Below are 24,192 nucleotides of genomic sequence, written 5' to 3'. Positions count from 1 at the left end.
GTGGACACAACACAGAGCAACCACATGAACATGCACATCTGCACTTCCACAGAGCAACAGAGCAGGGAGAGGCAACCGAGGAAGCAGCACAAGCACGTTACCCGGGTCAGAAATGCACACAACAGCCCATTTTCAGTATGCCTTATCAAACAGCTGGGGCAGTCCGAAAGCTCCCCAAAACCATTTAGGAGAAGCATATTAAAGCAAACCAGCTCCAGTTCAGATGACTTTAAAATTCCAGGCTAAACTCTGCTTTATAAAAGCTGATTCATGAACAGACCAAATATTGCTGTTCTGGGATGCACAACAAAGAGTGGGGCAGATGGTCTGGGGTGGCAGCAGCTTCACTCATCTGATTTTAATCCATCACCACAACCCTGTCAGAGCCTCAGTCACGTGTGTTTCCCTTAACTCACTTGCTCGGTTCACACAAGGCATCCAGAAAAAGCTCACTGAACAAGATGTACACCTCATATTTACTACTCAACCCTGCCAGCATTCCTGCTTTTTTAAACAAGATTGGAGAAATAAATTTGCTCTTGGCTGCAAGAACCTATGCCAGCTTTTCCATCCTAACTGTGTTTTAATCGGATCAGCCCTTAAACTTTTCAAAAAACAGTATTTAATGAAAACAAACAGATGTACAACTGCCGAACGTCACCGGGAGGCTGTTAACATGTGTCATCACCAAGTTTTAATAGCAAAACTAAAAAAAAACAAAGATTGAGAGTTATGACAGGGAAATATGGTTGCTATAGAAGTCCAGCTTCCACTAGACAACACTCCCAGCAGAGAGGAGTTCCCACGCACAGCCCGAGCAGGTGCCTGTGCCGGAGTTGGCGTGCACACTTCAGCCCCCTCCTGCCCTCCCACTGCTCACCCTCACAGCAGGCCAGGCCACTTCTCAGACTGCTGATTCAACAGAGGATCCTTCCAAATACAGGGGCAAAACATAGCTTCCTTCAAGTCAGGCTTCAGCTCGACTCCTCCAGCAGCAAGAGCTGACCTGAGCCCCTGCGGAGTGGGGATATGGGTGGAAATGTCCTCCTGTGCCCAGGGGAGGACACATCCCCCCGTGGCAGCATTTCTATCCTGCAACCTCCTGCATAAATACACCCACCTGAACAGGTTCCATGTCACCAGCCAAGGCAGCTTCTCCAGAAGATAATTCCACTTGCAGCACACTCAAAAAATACCCCCATACACATTATGATCCCTATTTCTAAGAATAGAGCTGAATAAAATGGTTTCTCCCTCTACTTCCCACAGGAAAGCAAAACAAAGAGCCTGTCTAAACTTTCTTCCCTTTTCTTAATGAAACTTTTATTGATTTTTCATCCTTGTGAATCATTGCCTTGGAGCAACTTCTTTTAGCCGCAGGTTCTCACATTTAATTTGTATGTATGCTTAAGGGAAAGTTTATCAACAGAGTCTCCAGAAAGAGACTAGAAGGGTTTTATGAAAAAGCTATAAAATTTTACATATGGTATTTACCAGCCTAGTTTAACAAGAACAAAAAAAAATAAAAAAAATAAAAATCCAGAATGATGCATGACATTAACAATCAGCAGATTCCTGTGACATCCTATGGCACCTCCATGTAGCTGTCAGGGCACAAAGCATATAGAAGTCAGGCTGAATAAATTTGTTCTGATAAAGAGTAAAGATAAAAAAACAACAGACATTCATTCAGATGTATGGATCTTCCACATGTTAACAGCTACTCAAAGATAAGGAGAATAGAACACACGTGTGTGTCCATAGGATAACAGGACAGTTTCTGGCACTAAAATGTGTATTTGAGTTGGGCATAAAGAAACTGCTAGGATTTAGTGAATAAATAAATGAAAAATCCATCAGCAATACATTAACAGACAAGACAGCTTTGCCAATACCACAGACATAAAAAGGAACAAATCTCTGATAATTTATTAAGCTAAAATTTTCCAGCTGCTTCAATTGCTATTTACATGGGAAAAAAAAACAAAACAACTCAAATGCTACAGACCTTGTAGTTCTCATTCATGCAAAATACATTCATTTTACAGGTCTAGGGAGGGAACAAATTTATGGGCCAACAAGCAGCATCCAGTAATTCAAGCAACTATTACTTAGATCTGTCTTTAAGCAAAGGAGGTATCCTTTTGCTTAGAAGTTAATCTTTTGCATTGTGATTTAAATTACCTAAATGGCACTATCCACAAGTAAAATATTGGCTAGAATTGGTTCCACAAAACCTGAAAATAAGGATCTTTCACAAAGTATCCAGGTTTCTGGGGGGAAAAAAAAATAAAGAAATCAGGATCTATAAAACTTTTTTTAAAAATATAAGAAGTTGAATCATCTGTCACTTTATCAGTCCAACACCTGTTATCTTTGAGAAGTGAAGCAAAAGGAAAGCCTGATGGAAATCTTTTCTCCATTCTCTCATGTCTGTCTGCACTGAAGCATCAACTCACTAGTACTGTCCTAATGATGATAACAGAATTGTCCTTAACTACTTCCCAAATTACCTGATTAAGGAAGGAATTCAATAGTGTTTCCTAGGCAGTATCAATTAATACTCACCAGCAGACATCTATAACAGAGCTTGCAGCGTGCTGCCCACACAGCCGGGAGCAAAGCAGAGGAGGGGGAGAGAAAGCACTGCTGGCCACAGGAATGACACTGAACAACAAACTGAGCCTGTCAGACTCCCAGGCTGGATTGTGCCAAGGGAAGAGTCCTGGAACTGCACAGAACAAGTGCAGGATGAAGCTAGATGAGATTACTTATGCAGGATGCTTATTCCACTGAAAGAGATGTAGCAACACCAGCACCAGGAGCAAAAAGGGGATTTCATCAAGATAAACAGATTAAAAAAAACACGTTTGTTGATCATGACAATTAGGTCTTCTATTCCAAATAGGTTTAAGAACTGCAAAAAGTTATTGGGATAAGGAAAGATATGGGAAATTTTTTAACTCTCAATAAACAGGCCATACCAAAACACTGAGTAAAAGAAAGAACATTTATAAAATCCTACATGAAGCAAACATGAAAAGGTTGCTCAGCTGCAAGATAACTGAGTAATGTAACCTTTCAAAGCAGCAACAAAAAGCGATTAGACCATCCCTTGGATTGAAAATGATTGATCATGCTGCTGGTATTGGAATTGGAGTTGACTATAATGCTTTTTATGTAATTGCTTTATTGAATGCAGCATAGCTTGATTTGGCAATATAGTCAGAACACTGCGAGTTTTACCAGTTCTTTAGCTCCTGATACACCACAGACACAGTTACAATACATTTATCCCAAGGACACTGGATTAAATGGCACATACTAAGGTTGCCTCCTGACCTTTCAGTTAAGGTCTACGGGGAATCTTCTGCCTGCAGAATCATCTAGTTGATTTGAGTACCAGCAGCTTTCCATCCTCTGCATCTGTTCGCTGGTGTATTCCATAAACTATATCCAAAAAAAACTTAAATCTGATTTGGGGCCCTGTGTGCTGTAATAATTAAATCATTCTGAAGACTTTGAAAGCTGGTTCGTCCATTAAAAAAAAAAAAATCAATCAAGGACGAGTGAATCACAGTGAAGAAGAAGAAGAAGAGTAAGTAAAACTTTCTTTTTTATACTGGAGCACATTGAAATATACATCTATGGGAAAAGCATTGGGGGTTAGGAGTTGTTTGATTTTAACCTTTGTTTTTATCTAAAAAAAACAGCTTCAAAATTTGAATGTAACTGCATAGAATTACATTTTCTCACCTGCTTTTCAATTTCTTTGATTTACTATCCCCTGGTATCACTCCCTGCTCTTTGAAGAGAGTCCTGGCAAAGGTCAGCAGTCAATTAACTATCAGTAAATACCCAACATGAGAGTGATAATTTTGGGCTGCCTGAGCTCCCATTACTAAACCAAACAACACCTTCGAAAGCTCATAACAAAAGGCATAAAGTACTGTGGAGTGTTCTGAACATAAATACAATGTTACCTTTAAAGCAGTAAGTATAAAAAATATCAAAGGAGGTATGTAATACCAAGTTTTATCATCTACTGCACACGTATATTGATTTAACCGAGACACGCTCACTTATCTACAAAGCAAAAAATTGGGTTTTAAGTACTGTACTTTGCAAGACCCTTAGGGCACAATAACATTACTGTCATCATTTACTCCGACTTCCCCGTCTCCCACTTGATCTGTCCCCAGTCTTTTGAAAACATTGCAGCTCTGTTTCTATTTCTGCCACCACGCCAGTGCCCTTGGCTGGATGGCAACACTGCAATTATACACAGGTGACATAAAACACAGACAAAAATGAATGCATGAACACACACACACAGGCACTGACATCTAAGCAACACATTTAACACTCAGACACATGGATAATTTTCCCAGTGCTGTGCACGGATGTACTTGGGGTTTTGGGAAGGTTGTTTTGCAGACTTTCTCATGTTTGAAATTGTTTGGGGACAATCCTGAAAGCAAGACCATCTTGGCATTTTGCAGAGGAATGCAGGAGATAGAGCATTGATATTTCCTTAAGAGAAAAGGGGGATCAATAACAGTTAAAAGTTTGGATAAACCCTCATCACAAGATTCCTACAACTTCAAAATGAATCCGAGAGCCTCCTGTTAAAAGCAGACACAACTTCCAACCTGCAGAATCACAAATTTCACACTAACAACGTTTTAAATCAAGATACAGCCACACAGCATTTATGAAATATTTAATGCAAATTGAAAAACAGATGCACTGAATTAGTTTAAATGAAAACACTAAAGTTTTGGTAAGTTGTTCTAGTGATACACCATATGCATTTTACACACAGAGCTGCAAATAATTTAATGAAATTCGTTTTCACTCTCCTTGGATACAGCATTATTTTATTAATGCAACCAAGAATATTAAGGGAATGACAATAAAAACATGAGTGCTGCCTTATGAGCACTACAGTTAATAAAATAACTTCCAGAAAATTTCTGGTGTTTAATCACTAAAGCCTCCTTTTAATCCTTGTCTGTAAAAACTCTAATTCTGTACCCCATCCAGACAGCTGCTTCAAAGCTCTGCAGCTAATACACATCTAAATTTATTGAATGCACAGAAAATTAAATATTTTCTTCTCTATCCAGTGTTTCCACTGTGAAGTTCTTCAATAGATAGAAGAAAAATGCTCATGTTTCTAAGAAGCAGATGGGTGATATAAATGTAACTAATGGGTCAGAAGATATTCAAGATGTCACAAGTACTGAAGTTTTTCCTTCAGCAGCTCCAAACCTGTGAAAGTTGATTATAAATGTCACCATATAGAGAAGTAAAACATGCCTCATATGTAGGTGGATATTATTACACTATTGAAATTTTAAGGTCTTTGGATCTCAGGGGTGACAGAATAAACCCCAAAAGACACCAAACAGTGAAAAATTTCAGTTGGTAACACAATAAACACCAGATATCCCCTGGATTTAACCACATGGGTGGTATGCCCACTCATGGCTCATATTTCTGTTGACTTATTCAGTGGGTCAATAAAGTCCTGATAAAGACTTAAAGAAGTACCTACCTTGCACATTTAATTGTTAAGCAAATTGAAAACATAATGCTTTAAATGTCAGAATTTTTCAGAGTCATACAGCGTGAACTATTCTTGCAAATGAAGCGTAGGAACACTTTTAAAGCTGCTGTTGACTAAGCCAGGGAACATGAACCCCTTATTACCACTTAATTCTGTACAGGGTGTAAACACAACCCCGAGCTCACTCGCAGTTCCTTGGGTTGTGCTGGTGACATCAGCCCCTCCTCAAAGCTGAAAATCTGACAGCACTGCTATACAGAGCCATGAAGAGCTTTTAAACAGATCCTGGGAAAATAATACAACAAGCAAGCAGCAAATTACTGCTTAAGGTAACTCAGGGAGGTTGCCTGGTCCTATCCCCGGGATCAGCTGGGTACCATGGCGCACACACTCAGCAGTGCGGGCTCCGCGTCGGAGGCGCTGGGCTGGCTTCTCTTTGAACATATGCCCTTTCAAGTGAAATTAATCACTCTCTTTATCACTCCTGCAGCATCTGGAGCCATAATCATTACCCAACTGCTGGGAAAGAAATGAAACCACTAATCGCACGGGGAGCAGGGCTTAGCGTTCAGAGCAGGAAAGTTTTTATTAAGTTCTCATTTGAAAAGTGATTTTTCATGGCTGGCCTTACAGGACATGCCACGCTAAAGCTGGATCTGCTTCAACAGCTGTCTACAACTCACCCCCAGCATACAGAACCAATGTATTTAGAACCATTATAATGAGGGTTTAACATGCTTTTCCAAACTTAGCTCTATAATCCTAAATCACTGTTACACACAAGTATTACACGGAGACACATTCAACCATGAGCTTTCAAAGTCTCTGCAGGAAGGAACTGCAGAATTCTGCAAAGAGGGAGAGACCAGTGTCAGCAAGAGCAAGGACCAGGCAGTGCCTCTGGAATCACACCCTGCACTTGGACTGGTCTCAGCCAAGGCAAACTGAAGCTCAAAACTCCTCTATTAAGTGGTGATTTCACCACATCTATCCACTAGCTGAGGGTGATTGAATTAAAGTGTCAAGACTATGGAAATAGCCTGGATTACCATGAAATATCCCTTCTAACTTCTCTATTTCGTGTTCCCAGCTTCTGCCATTCAAATTTCCTGAAACTAAGAAAGTATACAAAGAATTTTTTTTTTCTTTTTGGAAAGAAAAGAAAAAATAACAAAATTATGATGACAAGACTATTCTCAAAAACAGCAGAAGAAAAAAAAATCTAGGGAATAAAGGTATCAGAGGGCAGACTTCCCAAATCTCATGAAGAGTCCCTAGAAAGAGTGAGCAGCATAACTTGCATGCTGAGAACAACAACATGTATTTTAGGGATTTCTAATATAATTTTGTGTTATTTTCACCACAACTGTGCTCTACACAAGAGCTGAATAAGGAAGTGATTACCCTTATATACTGAAATCATTCAACTAAGTGGAGAAGTAAAACCCTTAAGATATACTTATTTAAAAATAAATATACTTATTTAAAAAAAACCTGCAGGGTTCTGAACAAGGGCAGCAGAATAATTAAATCTCGTACTCCACTAAAACAGGCTGAAAATGTGATCATCCATTTTTAATGCTCCGCCTATACATAACAACAGAAATCTTTCCAACAGCTGCATTCAATTAAAAAAATATTAACCCCAAGGAAAAACTACAAAAACATCCCCATCTGTTTTTCTTGCCACTCACTGTGCTTCTTTTGTGACTGAAATATGTACAAAAATACAATCCAACAAAGTTGAATGAAAGTACCACAATTCCAATAATAAGCTATCTTTTTATTTTTTAAAATGAACAATTTAAAAGAAACCACTTTTGCAGATTTTCCCCTGTGACCCCCAGCTCTGTTCCCATAGTAACTATTGAGGAAAGAAAAGCATAAGAAGCCTAACATACTTTTCCCAATACCAACAAAAAACAGAAAAAAAGCACCTTATTCTCAAAAACTATTATTCTCAAGAAGAGAAGAGGGACATTAAAAGATTAGTGTGAATCTCCTGTGTAATCTAGTTTAAACCACCACCTACTGAACATCTGATGCTGGTTGACAAAGATGTTTGGTAAAGCAGGCAGTCTGACTGTAAAAGAACTGCTGAAATAGTTTTGCAAGCCAAACAATAACAGAAAGAAGGGGCACATGCTGCAAAAGCTCCCTCCTGAAGGCAGCCAGCCCACAGCCAGCCTCAGCACTCGCCTCTGCCAAGGAACTCGTACTCCAAGCACACCAAGTGTTAACTTCAGCATTTATTTCAGAGTTATTTCAGTTCCTCCTCTGCTTGCCTTTTTAATTGGACTGGTACTCTGTGCTGCCTGTACTGCTTGCTGGAGTGCTTTTCTAAGAAAATAAAATAAGCCAAGGATTTCTTCTTTAAGCAGTGCCACCAAGAACCTCCCTCTGCTTTCTACAGTTCCCCACAGGAAACCAGAGCTAATAAACAAGCCAAGTTTCACAGACAAGGAAAAACAGCACCAGATTAAGTATGTCTGTATCTCTAACCAGCATCCCAAACTCCTCCAGAAGCTATTCCAACATCTCTGATGCTGGCTGGCACTCCCTGTGCCACAGGTCCTTCAGCCATGTCCCATACACGGAGCTTTCAGCCCGGTGGGATAAGGACAGGACCTAGCTGGGTGTGCCATGGGCTGCTGTGGCATTTGTCCAACCCAGCAGCAGACCTCAAGCACCTGGAGGAAAGACCAGGCTGGAAAATGATGTTCCAGCATAAGAAAGCTTCTCCAGCTTTAATGGAACTCTTCTGGTGTACATTTGTCTTGTTCTCTGCCCCACTCTGCAGAATTTCCTGCCTGAGGACATAAGGTCTCCCCCAACTTTGAAATGTCTCACCCACCTAAACATGAACTGACCAACCCCTGCAAAGGGTTAGAAATTAAGGCAACAGATGCATGTCCACAGTTCCAAGACAAGCTGGATTCAGCTGTTGAGAAAATAAGACCAGATGATGATACCAAAGTCAGAAGTGGAATAAGATGGTTGAAGTGGAGCAGCAGAACCACATGTAATAGAACTTTGAGATTCATGGAACAGAAGGGTGGAAATGTGGATAGGAAATGGTAAGGAACAAAGAAGAAAGAAAACCAAATATTTATCAATCTGAAACAGCTGCACTTCTGTCTGAGGAAATGTGAGATTAGCTTTGACACTACCCTTACAGCTTCTCAAATATCAGTGACTAATATCAACCAGCATATTAAATTTTGCTCCTAATGAAATTTTGCAAAACAACTTCCTTTGAATCTTCAAATGTTATTGGTTTTTTTTAAATGTTTTGTAGAAATAGAGGCATAATTTATACTGTCTCATAAAATATTATTTGTAAGTAATTATTTTAGACAAATTTAGAACTGAAGTACTATTTTCTTATTCAAATCACTCTTTTAATGGCTACATAATGAAATTATGCCAACACATTAAAAACAACTACACTGCTCCAATTGAAACTGTTCATTACAAAATATTTTTTCAAAAATTATTCTGAGATATTTTAAGCCAGACATTTCTAATTCCAATTAAATACAGCAAAATATCAGTAGGTGGAATCTTAATTGAGATTTTATATAATTCTGAGGAGCAGCACTAAGAAAAGATTTCATTTGACCAACCAGTTCTAAGTTTACTCACAGGAGTCCAGAAGCTTGGTATCTTCAATTCATAAATGCATTAGCAGCAATGACCAAAAGAAGAATTACTTAAATTAAAGAGTAGCCTGGCTCAGGAACATAAACTGACCATAAATAAAGTTAAAGGTAAAAATAAGAAGATTTATCATTTAAGAACAAGTTCTCATTATCAGGTTTATGGCAGTGTCCTGGTTATTTTGAGAACAGAACTTAACAGGTTTTTTTAAAACTACTAATTGCTTCTGCTGTCAATACTACAAGACTGCAATCTATAACCCAGGAGCATCACTTCTGTTACAACCTCTTAGCATAGTGAAGATCCTTTGAATCATACAAAGTTAGATTAAATCAAGGCTAAATTTCCACTTGAAAGTTTCAGCATCTAAAACTCCACCAAGGCATCATAAGAACAATCCACAATTCGAATGTTTACCACACAATGAGAAGCTTGGAAGCATCAGTCACATACATCATAAACCTTCCAGACACCACACAAAGATGACTAAAAAGCCATTTGTGCTTCATTCATGAGCTGCTATCCTATCAAATAAAGAAACCACTTCATTTAGGACAGATAATCACTCTCCATTTTGTCGAGCTTTTAGAAAAAACTTCACTTGTTGCAGAGCTATTTTTGAATCTCCTGTCAGCAGGTTTGAGCTCCGCTGTCCTTTGAAGACCTGGACTCCTTTTAACATTTGGTGTACGTAGGTAAAAGCTTGTCTTTTAAGACATAAGGTCAAAGGCATTTCCAAACCAGCACTTGACCTTCCTGAAATTACAATCTTGAGAAAGGGCATTTTATGGCAGTATTATCTGAGAACAGAGAACAAAAGACGTTTTTCATCATAGTCAGGGCTGGCTCTCCCACACTCACAAGTGGTTCAAAGGTTCCTCCACATTAGAAGTTGTTCTCTGAAAAGTTCATTTCGTCCCTTTCCCATTATGGATTGTTTCTGAAGAATGACTAAAGATCAAAACCCATTTGCTAACCCTATTTTAAGGACGACTTTCAGATACAGGTAGAAACTCCAAATTAAAGTTTTTATATGCTCACCTCGGGCAGGAGTACTTACAGCTCACACACCTGGCTCCCAAAAGCCCACAAACTCCAGACATTTAATGGTTTCTTCCTCAGGTAAAAATCTCTCTGCTGTGATCAGAATCATTACAAACCCATTTCCCAGTCTGATACCTCACTTTCAGTGCTCTTCCATTCATATCAGGGACATGTCCCTGCTGGGCTAAACAGACATCCTGATTCATTTTTTCTAGAGAAGGAAAACTCACTGGGACACAACATCTGGTTTCTAACAGTCTCCTTCTTCCCTTCCATAGCAGACACAGGATTATTTCCATGACAGACAGCATTTTTACCATGACCAAAGAACAGTTTTTCTAAAAAATCAGGGCATTTTCATCCTAGCAAAAATGTTTTTATAGTATTTCCTTCATTAAAAAAAAAAAACTATGTTATTGCTTTACCTCTGAGAGCCTTTTATGGGCTATGTCCCTTATATCTTTCATTCTGTTTGTATTTTGGGGGAAACAGCACATGCCTGAGGTGTAGTTTGTGGAGGAGCTGAAGACACCAGCAGTGAAGGGGAGACAGAAACCTGCCCATGAGCTACAAAAAGAATATGTGGAAAGAGACACTCCAGCACTTCGTAATCCTAATTATCAGCCCCTTCCCCTAAAGCACCCAAAATATTTGCACGTATCTTACACTTAATTCTGGTTTTGGAATTACATTTTAAAGCTTCACCAAAAAAAAATTTAAAAAAAATTTTAAAAAAATAATAATAAAAAAATAGAATGATGCTGTGGGCTCATGTGTGTGTGTCAATACATAGTTTCAAAAGCTTGAATGGTCATCACTAAAACATAGACATACTGTCACTTCAGAAATTCCAGGAACTCTTAGGACTACTGAAGTGTTGGAGAAAATTAACAGGGTGAAATATGCAACTTACTAATTGGCAACTGCATTAAATACTATTAACTCACAAGAATTTAGGTCCAATTAAATTTAGCAAGTGTGAGAAAATGATTCAGTTATTTTATGTTGCTGAGTAATTCAGCTGATATGATTATTGCTTTAATGTTTAGTGGTCACTAAATGTCTGGAAACCAGAAGACACAGGGTATACATATTAATTTATAATTTCTAGAAGCCAAAAGCTCAAAATAAATGGTTTCAAGACAGGCCACAAACAAGCAACATGCAAGTGATAGCCCTCTGAATAGCTGAGGGGAGGGTATGTATAAAATTACCTCACACTGCCAAGTTCTCATGTTTTAGAATTACAGAGCCTGAGGTTTTTTGTAGCTGCAGTGATTTCAGTACCATTGTTTTCCCCTAGACCAAGACCACTAAAAGCCCAGCACGAAAATGTACAAGTCTTCATTAGACAGTGTCAAGGATTTAGCTGAAAAAAAGTATGTATTATAAACTGCAGCAATGATATGATTTTTTTTTCTTTCCCCCAGCCCCATCCATATCAAGGATGCCTCCCTGGATTTGTGTGTGCTAGGAAAATTTATTTCAGTACATATAAATTCATTTTCATAAAGTCAGAGCTTTCAGTAGCATAATCTTATTTAATTATAAAGCATGACATTTCAATAAGAAGTTGAATTTCTCCACAGCAGGTAAGTAACTTTTACAACAGACAACTGTAGATTTAAAAACAGAACAGATCATCCCCTTTCCCATTATGGATTGCTCATTTCTCATCAGATTGTTTTATTAAGAAAAAGGCCAACAGCTGCAGGTTTTCTTTCTATTGGAATGGATCTGCTCAGCTTTTATTTTAAGAGTTACTTAAATTTAGGTTCACTGTGCTGTGCTTTTATTCACTTTTTGTTATTTTGTATTGGGCACAAAAATTCTCAAACTATAGGATGATTTTTTTACAATTATTATACAAGCCACAGGTTTCAACAGGTCAAGATCTCCATGATCTACATCCCAGAGTTATTCTGTTATTAATACCTTGCCACAAGCATTATGTTAACCCTTCTACCTCTCTAGATCCACCTATTCAATTTAAGTCACCACCCCTCTCTTTCCAAAACACTTCCTTTTAATCTTCTGAAAGATACACCTTTGTGATTAATTACACCTAAAAATCCTTTTCAGTTAAGGTATGAAAATGCTTCCAAAATCAAGCTACATATGCCACCCTGACAGCAGACTGCCATTTACTGCCCATTGTTTTATTTCTTAGGACAGCTGCAAAACCACAAGATTCAGGATTTAGAAATGCTGATGCTTCAGCTTCAGAGGAAGTAGGGGCTTCTCAAATTATACTTAGATGCTCAGCAAAACAAAATTATTTGGGTGACCATATTATTTCAATTTTTCAACCTGCAACTAAACATTTGGGGCTTAGATGTAACTTTTATCTAACTTGTAACAAAATATTTCAATGGTGGAAAAAAAAAGGGAGGGGGGGTAACGTTTAAAAATATTGGAAAAAAATCTTTTTTCCTCAATCAGGACAATACATTTAGCTGAAACTCACAAGGTATTTTCATTTGGAAAACATTTCAGTCAAAGCTGTTTTCTACCTTATGTCACTCCATAAGCAGAGAAAGTACATCAAAATACTCTTAGGATTTAAAGTTTTTAAGGTTACTCTCAAGAGATCAGATATTTTTAATCCACTGTGGGAGTCACAAGAACAGACAATTTTCTTGTGCATCTGGAAGAGGAACCTTTACAACAAGCCCATTGTGGGGCTTTCAGAGCATGGAGCCCACACAAACCTGGGCACCAAATTTTCTTAGTTCTAATTACATCTACCCCAGATGCCTTTGAAGCATTGAAAGCTCTTTATTTTCAGCTGGAATCACCAAGTCAATTAAAATTTTATGATTTCCACTGCACAGCCCTAAAGACTGACTGTACAACATGCTTTGGAACTGAAGAGAAGACAGACAGCACTGAAGGCTCTAATTTGTCTTAAGAAAACAACTCTACCTTACAAAGCTTGTTCAAAAATCATGTAAATAACAGTGAATTGGAGGAAAGAGAGTCATTGATTATTTCCTCCTCATTTCACATGCTAGACAGTGTAAAGAAAAACCTTTAGAAATCTCGTATCATGCTGTACTTTACTCCCCAGCTCCTCAGACCAGCATCCCAGCAGGAAGTTTGTGTAGACCCTACCAGAAAGACAGGAGTTCTGCCAGAAAAATTACTTCATTATTCCACTAATTCAGTCTATTACATTCTACAGAAATGTAATTAAAACACAGATAACCAAAATACCAAAAAACCTCTCAAAAAAAAAAAAAAAAAGAAAAAAAAAAAGAGGGAAATTATTTTTTTCATTACATTTAATTGCTCTCTTGCTCAGTCACAAAAGGCCAAACCTCAAAGGGATCCTGGGCGATGAAACCCCTGGTTCAGCTGGGTATTTTTGATTAAGCACTTTAAGTAAACATTTCCCAAATTTGCCAATCTTTCCATTTCATTGAACATCCTCTGCTGTTGTGTGTTGTGCTACAAAACAAGCATCTAATGCACCATGTTTGGTTCTGTCAGTTGTACCACCCCAGCTCCTACCCGCCCACCAAGAGTCGTGGTGCTCACAAAGCATCTTCACAGGTTTCCACATCTTGCACACATTCAACCTCTGTGTCTATCCAACCTGACTGAGGGACAGAAATAATTCACAAAATGTGCCAATGGAATTATAAATAGATCAACCAAGATCATGCACTTCTGACTGAGTTCATCCTGAGAGATGCTGGTGTGCCCCTTGCACACAAAAATTAAAAGAAAATTATTAAATATTTCGAAGAAAGCAACATTAGGATGATAATCCAGTAAAAATACTCTAAGATGAAAAGCATTAATGAATCCAGAATTATGCTCTGGGTGCATAATTGCAACAGACATGTAGATTACTAATGTCAAACACAGATTAACCCCTTCTATGTTTCAAAAAAAAATTAGAATACAAGACATTATCAGACTTTAATAATTTATTATTGAACTAAAACAGAACAGAGAAAGGACAATCATGCCATCCTTTAATACAGCAAACACCTAGTAGAGAAGCTAACATATCTTTTTCCTACCTGTTTTCCAGACAAACTGGTGACCTCTCCTGGCTTCCAGATCAGCTGTTTGCAACATTAAGAAAACAAACAAAAGGAAGGGCTTCCCCAGGCTCTGCCATGCCCAATGAGGAGAAACCCAGTTCTGTTGTAGAAGCATAATTCAGATAATTCAGTCTCTTGTATTCTTTGGTCCTAGAATTAACAAAAAAAAACAAAAAGAGCAGGTTTATTAAAATATTTAAACCACAAAGGCTCAGCCTAAGGGTAACCTGGTGGCTGCTGTGGATTTTCCAGTCCAGTGTGTGCCAGATTTGATGAGGAGAAGTCTGTTACAGGTGTTTCACTTGGAGTGGGAGGAAAGGAGGAGGGGAAGAGAGAGAGGAAGGGCCAGCTCCCAGAGGACATACAGTCCCATTCTACAAAGTACTGTAAATGCTTTTAGCAGGCTCTTAAGAAGAAATCTTCCAGTGCCAATAAATGGCAAGGGATCCAGTGGCAGTGGGTGGTGTGTCCCTTCTTTCCTCTCTTTAGCTAAAGCAGGAATGTTATCATGACACAGGCAGACTAAACCAACGTGAGAGTGGATTCCATGTACAAAATTCAGCTCCAAATCCAGACCCCACACCCTACATTTAAGATGCAGGTCTGGAAGTGTTTTAGCTCCAAATCCTGAGTAAGACATGGGACACACAAGAGCAACATCAGAAATGCAGCAGGATAAGCAGGAAAATGGGGGTTGTTTATCAGCACAGGATGGACCAGCTTGAAAAGGAAAACCAGACCTACACAGGCTTTTCTATGGAATTTGGGACACTCAAACAAATCCCTTTGGATCTTTGAGCTCCAAGTCAGAGACCAGTTACTCCAGAGAGGTCTCTCTGACTAAGGGATGTTAATTAAGGTCCCCAACACTTCAGACAAATACCACAGCCACATTGTGAATGAGGCAAGAGTGGATCAAGCTCTGCTGCTGCAGCAGTTTTAGACCACACAATTCATTAAAATAATCACTGAGTGGTGTTGGAAGCAAGAAGGAATGTTTCTCTGGCTCTTTCATACAAAGCAGGAGACCAAGTCCTAAATACCAGCTTCAGCAAACACCCCCATTGTTTATATACTAAAGAAAATCCTCCAAACAGCATAGATTAAGAAATTCATACAACAAAATAAAATCTTAAAAATTCCAATTCAGTCTAATAATTCCAATTTTTGTGTCTCTCATTCCACAAGATGACCAACTAGACACTCAGGCAGATTTTACATGAGTTTCAAGATATTTTGGATTCACCCATATCCAGGTGAGAACAATTTAGAAATCTCAAAAAACATTCATGGTACTTCCACATCAAACAAGTTTCTGATGTAAATTTACATATTAATTTTTCTGATGCAACAGCTTTTTGTATTTATACCATGGTTAAATTCTCCACATAGTTCTACTTATTAGTGATTAATCCTACTTTTATAGGTAAAAATGTCACATCCATACTTGCATAAGGAAAGAGATAACACCTGTCTTCAAGATTTGTCTTCACGGGCATAATCTTGGTGATTTTCATTAAAATTATCAGTTATTAGAAGTTCAGTCCAGAAAATTCTATTACATTCCTAACCTCATGAAAGCAACATTGTCATAGCACATAATACACAGCATCATTCTTGATAAGAAGCTGAAGATAAATCTGGAAATTGTACACACTGAATATACAGTAGAGCTTTTAATTCCAGGCTGTATTCAAATTACTTTGAAACAGTTTCTATCATGATAAATTCATGCAATTACATTTAATCAGATATTGACTAACTACAGTGGGAGATACAATGCAATATCTGTTATCTGGTTTAGTTCATTCTTGCATTTCAGATGAACAGCATCTCATGTATAACCTAAAAACCCATCAACCTGACCAAATGCAGTAACGTGGGCAAGGGACCACATGTATGCTTTGCTTATGTCTTCTGGGTTCATTTTGTTCAGAATTCGCATTTAATTCAGAATGCAACCCACCAAGTCCCAACAGCCAGGCAATGTAACACAGACCACAAGTGGCTCCATAGGAAGCACACAAGCTCAGAAATGCTAAGCATCACTGAGAAATCCAGTGCAGCAGTAAAGTGTGGGGAAGAAGGGCCCTCAGAAATCCTGCAAGCCAGCATTTTTTGCCCATCAGTATGGCTGCTCACCTCACACAGAAGAGCTGAGGAGGAGCGACTCGCCCAGTGCCTTCAGCATCGCAGTCACCATCTACGATGGTCGGAAAACAGAGTCACCGGCTTTCTGTCAAGGGAAGGAGAAGAATTAGTGACACTGGCTCCAACACCAGTTTTGTATGTTTCACATATGAAAACACAAAAGCAGGAAAGAAATTATTTGTGTGCTCAGATTTCAGCACTGGAGGGGAGCCTCACGCACAGCCCTGCACAGAGAGCACTCACTACACTTGCAGGGCAGCTCTCCAGGGCCAGAAAATGCCATAAAAAATGGGAGAATCCAAGGAAACCTCAGATAACAGCTGATAAAGACACTGAGATTTTTAATGAAGCACCAGTAGTGCTCATGAGCTGCTTTCTCAATGCACTGCCTTCATCTCAGCATTCAATGGGTCAGCAAAGAGCAGCACGTCCCTGGGAGTAGCAGCCTCCTGCCCAAAACAAGGGGTTTCACGTGTGTTCATTCTTTGGGCAGGACTACAAAGATAACTGCCTGCTGCTCCCCACAGAGCAAGAACAGAGATTACATTAAGTTAGAAAAAACAGAAATAAATTAGACACCATGACATTGATTCTAATCTCCTCCACCCCAGCAGAGCTCAATAGATTCCACTGATTTACACCCCAGCAAAGCACAATGAAAATTTGTCTGTGTATCTAGGTTTGTGTAACACAGTTTGGAATGGTAGCTGTTCTGTTCTGATATGATAAAAAATTATTGCACAGGCAACATATGCTATCTACAGAAATATGAATAAATTACATTATGAAGGCCACCAACACTTCACATCAAATTTAGTTACATGATGTCTCAACTCCCAAATGTGTCAGCATGGCTAGCTGTAAACTGGCAAACACAGACAAGAAAGGAGAAAAAAATGAAATTTATATTTAAAAAATTGATTTCATAGAGACTAGTCATTAAATTCATGGAATTGCATAAATATCATAAAACCATAAAATGGTATGGGTTGGAAGTCACTTTAAAGGCTATCTCATTCCAACTCCCTGCCATGGGCAAGGACACCTTCCACTATCTCAGGCTGCACCAAGCTCCATCCAACCTGGCCTTGGACACTTCCAGGGATGGGACAGCCACAGCTTCTGTGGGCAACCTGTGCCAGGGCCTCACCACCCTCACATTAACATATTTCCTAAATATGTTCAAAGTATGTGCTTTAGTCTGAAAAAATCTTGCTCTTCCAAAATTATCTGTTTAGTCAATATCCTTTATTATCCAGGCCTGGCCAGTTAATAGTTTGCACCAATGAATTCTCATGAAATTAAATAATGAGGTGTTGTTTTGATATTTGGAGGATTAGCCACAAGCATCCTCGTCATTTTGCTTGGTTTGTATGGAATCTTGTTTAGAAAAACAAGGATATCATGCATTAGCTGTAATGATGGGAATATACAGGCAGTCTTGAAAAAGACACGTGGAAGTTTTCTAATGATCCTAACAACACATTTGCATTTTCTAATCCACTGCTAATTCTCTTAATGATAGGACTGAATAAAACTAAAAGGTTTGAAAAGCTAACTTATTTTGGAAACCTGCATTTCTGCTGAAAGCATCACATTCCAGTGACAAAATGTTAGAAATAAGTAAACATGCATATAGCTGGTAAGTATCTTATTTCTGAAGTGATCAAAATTTAATTTAATTTTCAACCTCAATGGAATATCCAACAGCCAAATTCCAGTCTAATCCCTGCTTAGCCAGGAAGGGGAAAAAACCTCTGGGAAACTTTTCCCATTTTCCAGCCACTACTGAGCAGCCAAAGGCAGGTTTTTCCAAGTGAGAGGCACTGTGCTAGCCCAAGAGTCCTCAAAATCATCCAACACTGAAAATTAAAAAAATGATGGTCCAAATTTGACTCTCTACTCTCGCATAATGCCCTGTTAAAGAAGGGACCAGTTGCTCTTCCTCCAGATTTCCATGGGACAAGGGCTTTCTCCAGTCCCTCTGCTCCATTTCTGGGGTTTAGGCAAGCTCAGCCTGGATCTGCTCCAACATGGATTTACAAAGTATTTAATATTGAATTTAGAAAAAGATGAATTTAAACTGATCCAAACCTGAGACATGATTTCAGCCTTGTCATACATCAGTTCAATTCCCCCTGACTTCAATGAGAGTTGTGACCTTTCCCATCATGGGTAAACCTGACCTACTTTTTGGTATGAGATGAGAATGCTGACAAGGACACCTGGGTAACTCTCTCCATTTAAAACACATGATGCAATTAGAATAATCCCAAAGACTTTGAATAGCAACAACAAAAAAGAAGAGCCATTACAGGTGATATGTGTGGCTATAAATCATTTGGCAGATGTCTAGTACAAAGATAAGCATCATTAATCATGAATAAATTTTCTTAATTCAAATGTAAGCAGTAACTGTGCAACTGTTTGCCTATTACACACAAACCCATTGCATGTGATATTCCAAGATAATCTAGATGTTTATATCATACTCCTTATCCTCAGATAAAGTCTGCCTTGCATGCTCAGAAAGCTGTTATCCAAAAAGCTAATTCTGTTCTGTTCTAAAGCAGCAGAACGACTTGTAGCAGCAAAGGCTGATCACCACAGACAAGAACTGCAGACCATGCCTGAGGGAGAGATTTCCAAAAAAACACTAATGCTGGTGTTACAGGCATGGAATTCAACAAAATAGAATAAGGAAACTAGGACATTCAAATGCAAGTACCTAAGTGCCCAGTCTTTTATTTAATAAAGTCTGAATTTAATGATGAACATAGCTACACTAAACTTCCTTGCACTTCCATACCTAAAACAAACCCTACACGTTTTTCCCCTTACACATCTGGAGGGAAACAGTCTTCTGGTTAAAGCAGAGGCACCCAAAGCTCACTCCACTCCTAACTCTATCAGAAACTTCATGTGTAAAAAGTTACCTAAGGTCACACTCTGACACTAATACTCGATTCTACAAGCACTCCCTGTGATTTCAGCAGTGACTGCATATGTGAGAATGATAGCTTGATTTTCTATACCTCTACTGCCTCACCTCCAAACTGTAACTGAGAATATCTGCTCTTCTTCCAGGAGCATTTGAGAAAATACTGGTTAAAAACATACAGAGCAAATGAGAGACATTTATACATCAGGATGACTACTGCTTGACAGCACTTTTGTCCTAAATGGTCACATACTGGGAATCCAAACTTTAATCTCCACAGTTCTCTGGTAATTTGCTACAATAAATGTAAGGGTAAATACTGCCTGAAAAAGTATTTGGTGTTCACACATCTTCAAAGATAAGATAATTCCAAACAATGAGCAGAGAGTCTCAACCAGACTGCTTTGAGTGGGAGGAAGCCTGCACAACCTCCAAATCAGCAAAGCTCGACAGAAGTTTCATGGTCCTTCTTCAGACTTGAACTTCAACAACCTTCCTCAACACTCCATTGCTGGAAAGCTCAGTAAGTTGTCACTATCCTTACCAGTTATATTTGAAAGTTTGGGTATTTTGGAGATGTCTATAGTCAAAACAGTAGGAATCTATTAATTATTTTCCTTTATTCTTCTATTCAATTGCATCCAATTCTTGTTCGAAGCTAGAGAAAGAAGATCCTGGAAATTAAAAGCAAGCATATAAAATTACTGTACTGCCAATTAATTGCTTCTCAACTTACATAGACTTGTTTGGGGTAAAAAAACCCGAAGTTTTAACTGAAGTTTTCCTGCTTCAGTCTCTGTACATCCTAAAAATGTAACAAAAGCAGGTTTGAATTTAGAAGCTTAATTATAAACTTAGCTAAGTGGATTATAATGAAAGATGTTCCAGCAAGGGAGCTCAGACTGATGCATTATGACTACATTAAAGAAAACACCAGAGAATAGGCTTTCCATCAGTAGAACGACTTTAATTACAACAGTGCTGGAGCAGAACTGTTCTGTTAAACAATGCTGCTCTTACTTCTCCTTCACTCTGAGTACTTCCAGTGGACTCCACGGAAACACACTTGACTTTCAAGAATATAAAGTGAATGGGGTTTGCAGACTCTTCCCAGGAACCTGGTTCAGGAGATTATTTAAATACAGCTGAAGCAAAACTTGCTTCATTTGCACACAATCACAGGAGATTTACAGTCCCTCAGAAGGGCAGGAGGGAGACTTCCAAGTCAAGGGTTCAGGAGTTAGTGCAAGGCACCATCCTGATACTCCCCAGCTGTCCATGACACAGCCACCCACAGCCCCACTGACAGCAGAACAATGCTCAACCTCTCCCAGTATCTCCCCCTACAAAGTGCATTCACTGTGACCCACTGTGCAAGTGCCCAAATAAAATCCAAGCCCTGGACTTCTCAATGGGATTTAAGAGCCACAGACCTTTTGGTGCTTTTGCTGTTGTATCTTAGCACACAAAGTAGGGTAATTTACCTTCACAAATGTTCTTCAAGCCATTATCATACCCCTTGTAGCAGGAACAAGTACAGAGCAATTAAGATCAAAATGCTCAAGCTTGTCAATAGGCTTCTCTCATGAACTCAGGCATTGATTTTTTTCTAAGCAGCAGAACACAGAAAGTGTCCAACAACTTTTAAGTAACCTTTTCAGGCTGCTCGTGTACTTTTATATATTTCATTAAATACAAAAAAAAAAAAAAAAAGCTGTAGAAACTCAAACCAAACATCTCATCAACACACAGTCACCTTAGAAACTCACAAAGTCCCAGTTTTTGGGGGATAAATAATTTTGGGGGGGTTATTTTATCTAGGTTATGTATATAACCCTTATACATTACAGCAGAATGCCTCCGTGCCAGGCTTCTCAGCCAGCACAGCAGGACACAGCCTGGAATAAGCTCAGTGATTTCTTCATATTATAGCACATCCTTTCTGTAACAACAAAACTTTATAGCTTTGAGGGACAAAAGTTTCTTTTTGTTTATTTTTCAATGGATAGAGGAAAGTTTGAGCCTATTATCAATACACTGTTCTGCTATAGCTTTTATCATTGGCAATGGATGAACTGAAGGGCCTTTGAAACTCAGCTATATCTAAGAATTGCTGTCACAGTTGCACAGATCTTGGATTACTGTTAAATTGCAATTAAACAAAAGCAAAAGGAGCTGGCACTACTTCCAACACCATTTCAGTAAATGCTATTGCAAGTTTTTGTTCAAAGAGGATTACTCTCACTTCACTGGCAAAGCATTCCATATAATGCACATTCAGCAGTATAATACCATTTGAAAACTAGTATTTGAAATTATTTTGCTTTAAAAGGCAAACCTGGAAATCAGACTCAATAGAGAGCCATGTCCCTACTTTAGCAGCAGGACCATTCACATGGAAAACAACAGAAAGGTTCAAAGTCACCAATTACAAGGCAGCAGAGTTTCAAAAAAAGAATAAACAACCTCATAACCTCTACTGCTGGAACAATGGCAGATTTCCTGAGCATTCCCATTAAAGTGCTCTCAGTTCAGAAATTAAATTGCTTTACTGCAGTGATTTTCTTCTGCATTCTGATATTACTTTATATTATTTGACATTAGTACAGCATCACAGGCTGTAGGTCAGGGGTTTTTTTCTCTCCTTACTGGAATATGGCCACCACGTAGAGTTTATCAATCTTAAACACAAGGTCAGAATAATACAATCAAGTATCACCAGGCATATGAGCTCAGCAAAGACTTGGGCTCTGCTTAGCAGGGAAGGACCATCTGCTTCCCTGCCACAGGACTGGCATACCTGAAGCTTATCTCCAATTTAAATTGGTATATTCTACACTTCCACGCATCAACCGGAGCAACTGGGTGCATGCACATACCCAAACCCCTGACCAAAGAAACAGCTGCAAATAGGCAGGAAAATCTCACCAGTTAATCAGTTCTGGGGAGAGTATGTGGGGTCTGAACTTCTGAACACTGGTGATTTTGGATAAAATAGCCAGCCAAAAATGTGGAGGCCACCTTCAATACTTCTTAAATGTATAATTTTCCTTCTGCTGTAACACACACACACTAAGAATAATTTCTTTCCCACAAGATCTGTGCCTCTATTTGTAGGTAGTCATTACTATTTTGCCATTTGCACTACCTAGCTGTAGCCCATACCCAAATGAGCTAATAAGAAGAGACACACACACACACACACACATCCACAAGATAGATCCCATTTCAAAAAACTCATTTCCAAAGTGCTGAAATAAACATTTATTCCAGTGCATCCTCTGCCATCAGCTGTTTATTTCAGGGCACCAAAGAATAAACTTGTAGGAAAGGAGAAAATAAAGAGCAAAATGCATGGCAAACACTGAAGCACTCCAGGAACATACAGGCCCTACAGGGTTCACCAAGCCCTGATGCTGTTCTTCTTCATTTCCTACCAAACATCATCCATGAAGTCTTGTAATGAAGTCTCCTCTACCCAAGGTTTCATCATTTCTACAGAATAAAATCCTGTATAAGTCAGGTCCTATGTCAGAATATGTATTTTAAATAATTATAGCTAGATTTGTCAAAATAAAATAATTTAAAATATTTTGTGATCCATTAATACTGATTCATTGATTTTCCTTCTGTTTACTTTGCAACATTGATGCCAGCTGGCCCAGGCACACAGTATAACAAAAGGGTTAAGAAAAATCTATATTGCTTAAATAAAAAAATATGCAGACACAGTCATGGCTAAAAACACATGGAAAAAAAACTCCAAATATTGGTATAAAGAACCTCTAAAAATTGCTTCCTCAATGCACACAGATGTCAATGTGCACACAATGCATTCTGAATTCACCTTTTACTGACTGTCACACAGACTTCACCTCTCCAAGAGCAGCACAGTGCAGTGGTATAAGGCTTGTACTGAAAAGCAGCATCTGATTTTTAGCTGGAATTCATTTTCAGAAATGCACGAGCTGCTCCTTTTACCAAACTTCCCCACACTGTCACATTTGGGACTCCAGGGAATGTCTCCAGACCTCTTTCCCCCTGCCATGGCAGCATCCAGGAATAATCTGTCTCTCCAGAAAACGCAGGCAGCAGCCAAGTGCCACCCCAGCACCTCCTCCAGAGAGGGAAGAACACCAGGCACGTGCCCCAGCTCAGTACCTGGCCCTGGGATGTGTGCCTGAAACTCAGGCATTCCCAAGCACTTGGCAAAAGCTGCAGAACCAGGTGTAAAAACGTGGTTTTTCCTATCAAAACCCATTGATAACACCTGCACATTTATTTAAAAGTGAACTTGCTTTCGATCAGTACTAACCATGCATGACAGCAACAAAAAACTCCTAATTGCCATACAGGCAGTTTGAAAGAATGACACTACCCTTCAAACCAGCTGGAGCAACCAGCTGAGTAAAACCATAGCTCTAGTCAGGAATTCTGTGACTCTTATCTTTCCCATTCCCAGTTCTTCTCCCTTGTTGCTGGCTAGAGTCCCTCACTATATTTTATCACATAGGAATCTAATCTCTTTAGGGTGAAAAAATACATTTGCCCTGAACACACAATATAATATGATTCTCACAGGGGGCCCTGACACTGTCGCAGTATTGATACCAAAAAATAATCATAATTATATGAACTGCTAAAAGACCTCACTGTAATGTTATTCAAGCAAGGTCAATTGCCTGTGCAGGTTGTTCTTACAGGGGTTCACGTTACATCACTGGTCCCATCATCCTGACCTTCCCTGCTGTCATCCCCATCACAGTTCA

At 38.9% G+C, this 24,192-nt stretch overlaps 1 protein-coding gene across 5 annotated transcripts in view; it reads right to left on the bottom strand.

Annotated features, from left to right (window-relative positions):
- Nucleotides 1-24,192, bottom strand: part of THSD7B (thrombospondin type 1 domain containing 7B) — a 298,549-nt gene that overhangs the window by 227,941 nt on the left and 46,416 nt on the right. For 4 of the 5 annotated variants that reach the window (XM_086898690.1, XM_086898691.1, XM_086898693.1 and 1 more), the window contains 2 exons: nt 16,474-16,567; nt 14,308-14,481 (listed from right to left, as the gene is read on the bottom strand). In XM_086898690.1, the coding sequence (XP_086754816.1) occupies nt 14,308-14,446 (139 nt within the window). In that variant the 5' untranslated portion in view covers nt 14,447-14,481; nt 16,474-16,567. Of the gene's footprint in view, nt 1-14,307; nt 14,482-16,473; nt 16,568-16,725; nt 16,870-24,192 lie in introns of those variants that run through there. The other variant, XM_086898694.1, reaches the window with a different exon arrangement.

The sequence above is a fragment of the Cyanistes caeruleus genome, chromosome 7 (genome assembly GCF_971803275.1).
Source record: "Cyanistes caeruleus chromosome 7, bCyaCae1.hap1.1, whole genome shotgun sequence".
Classification (NCBI taxonomy): Eukaryota; Metazoa; Chordata; class Aves; order Passeriformes; family Paridae; genus Cyanistes; species Cyanistes caeruleus.
This window is presented reverse-complemented; position numbering and strand designations above follow the sequence as displayed.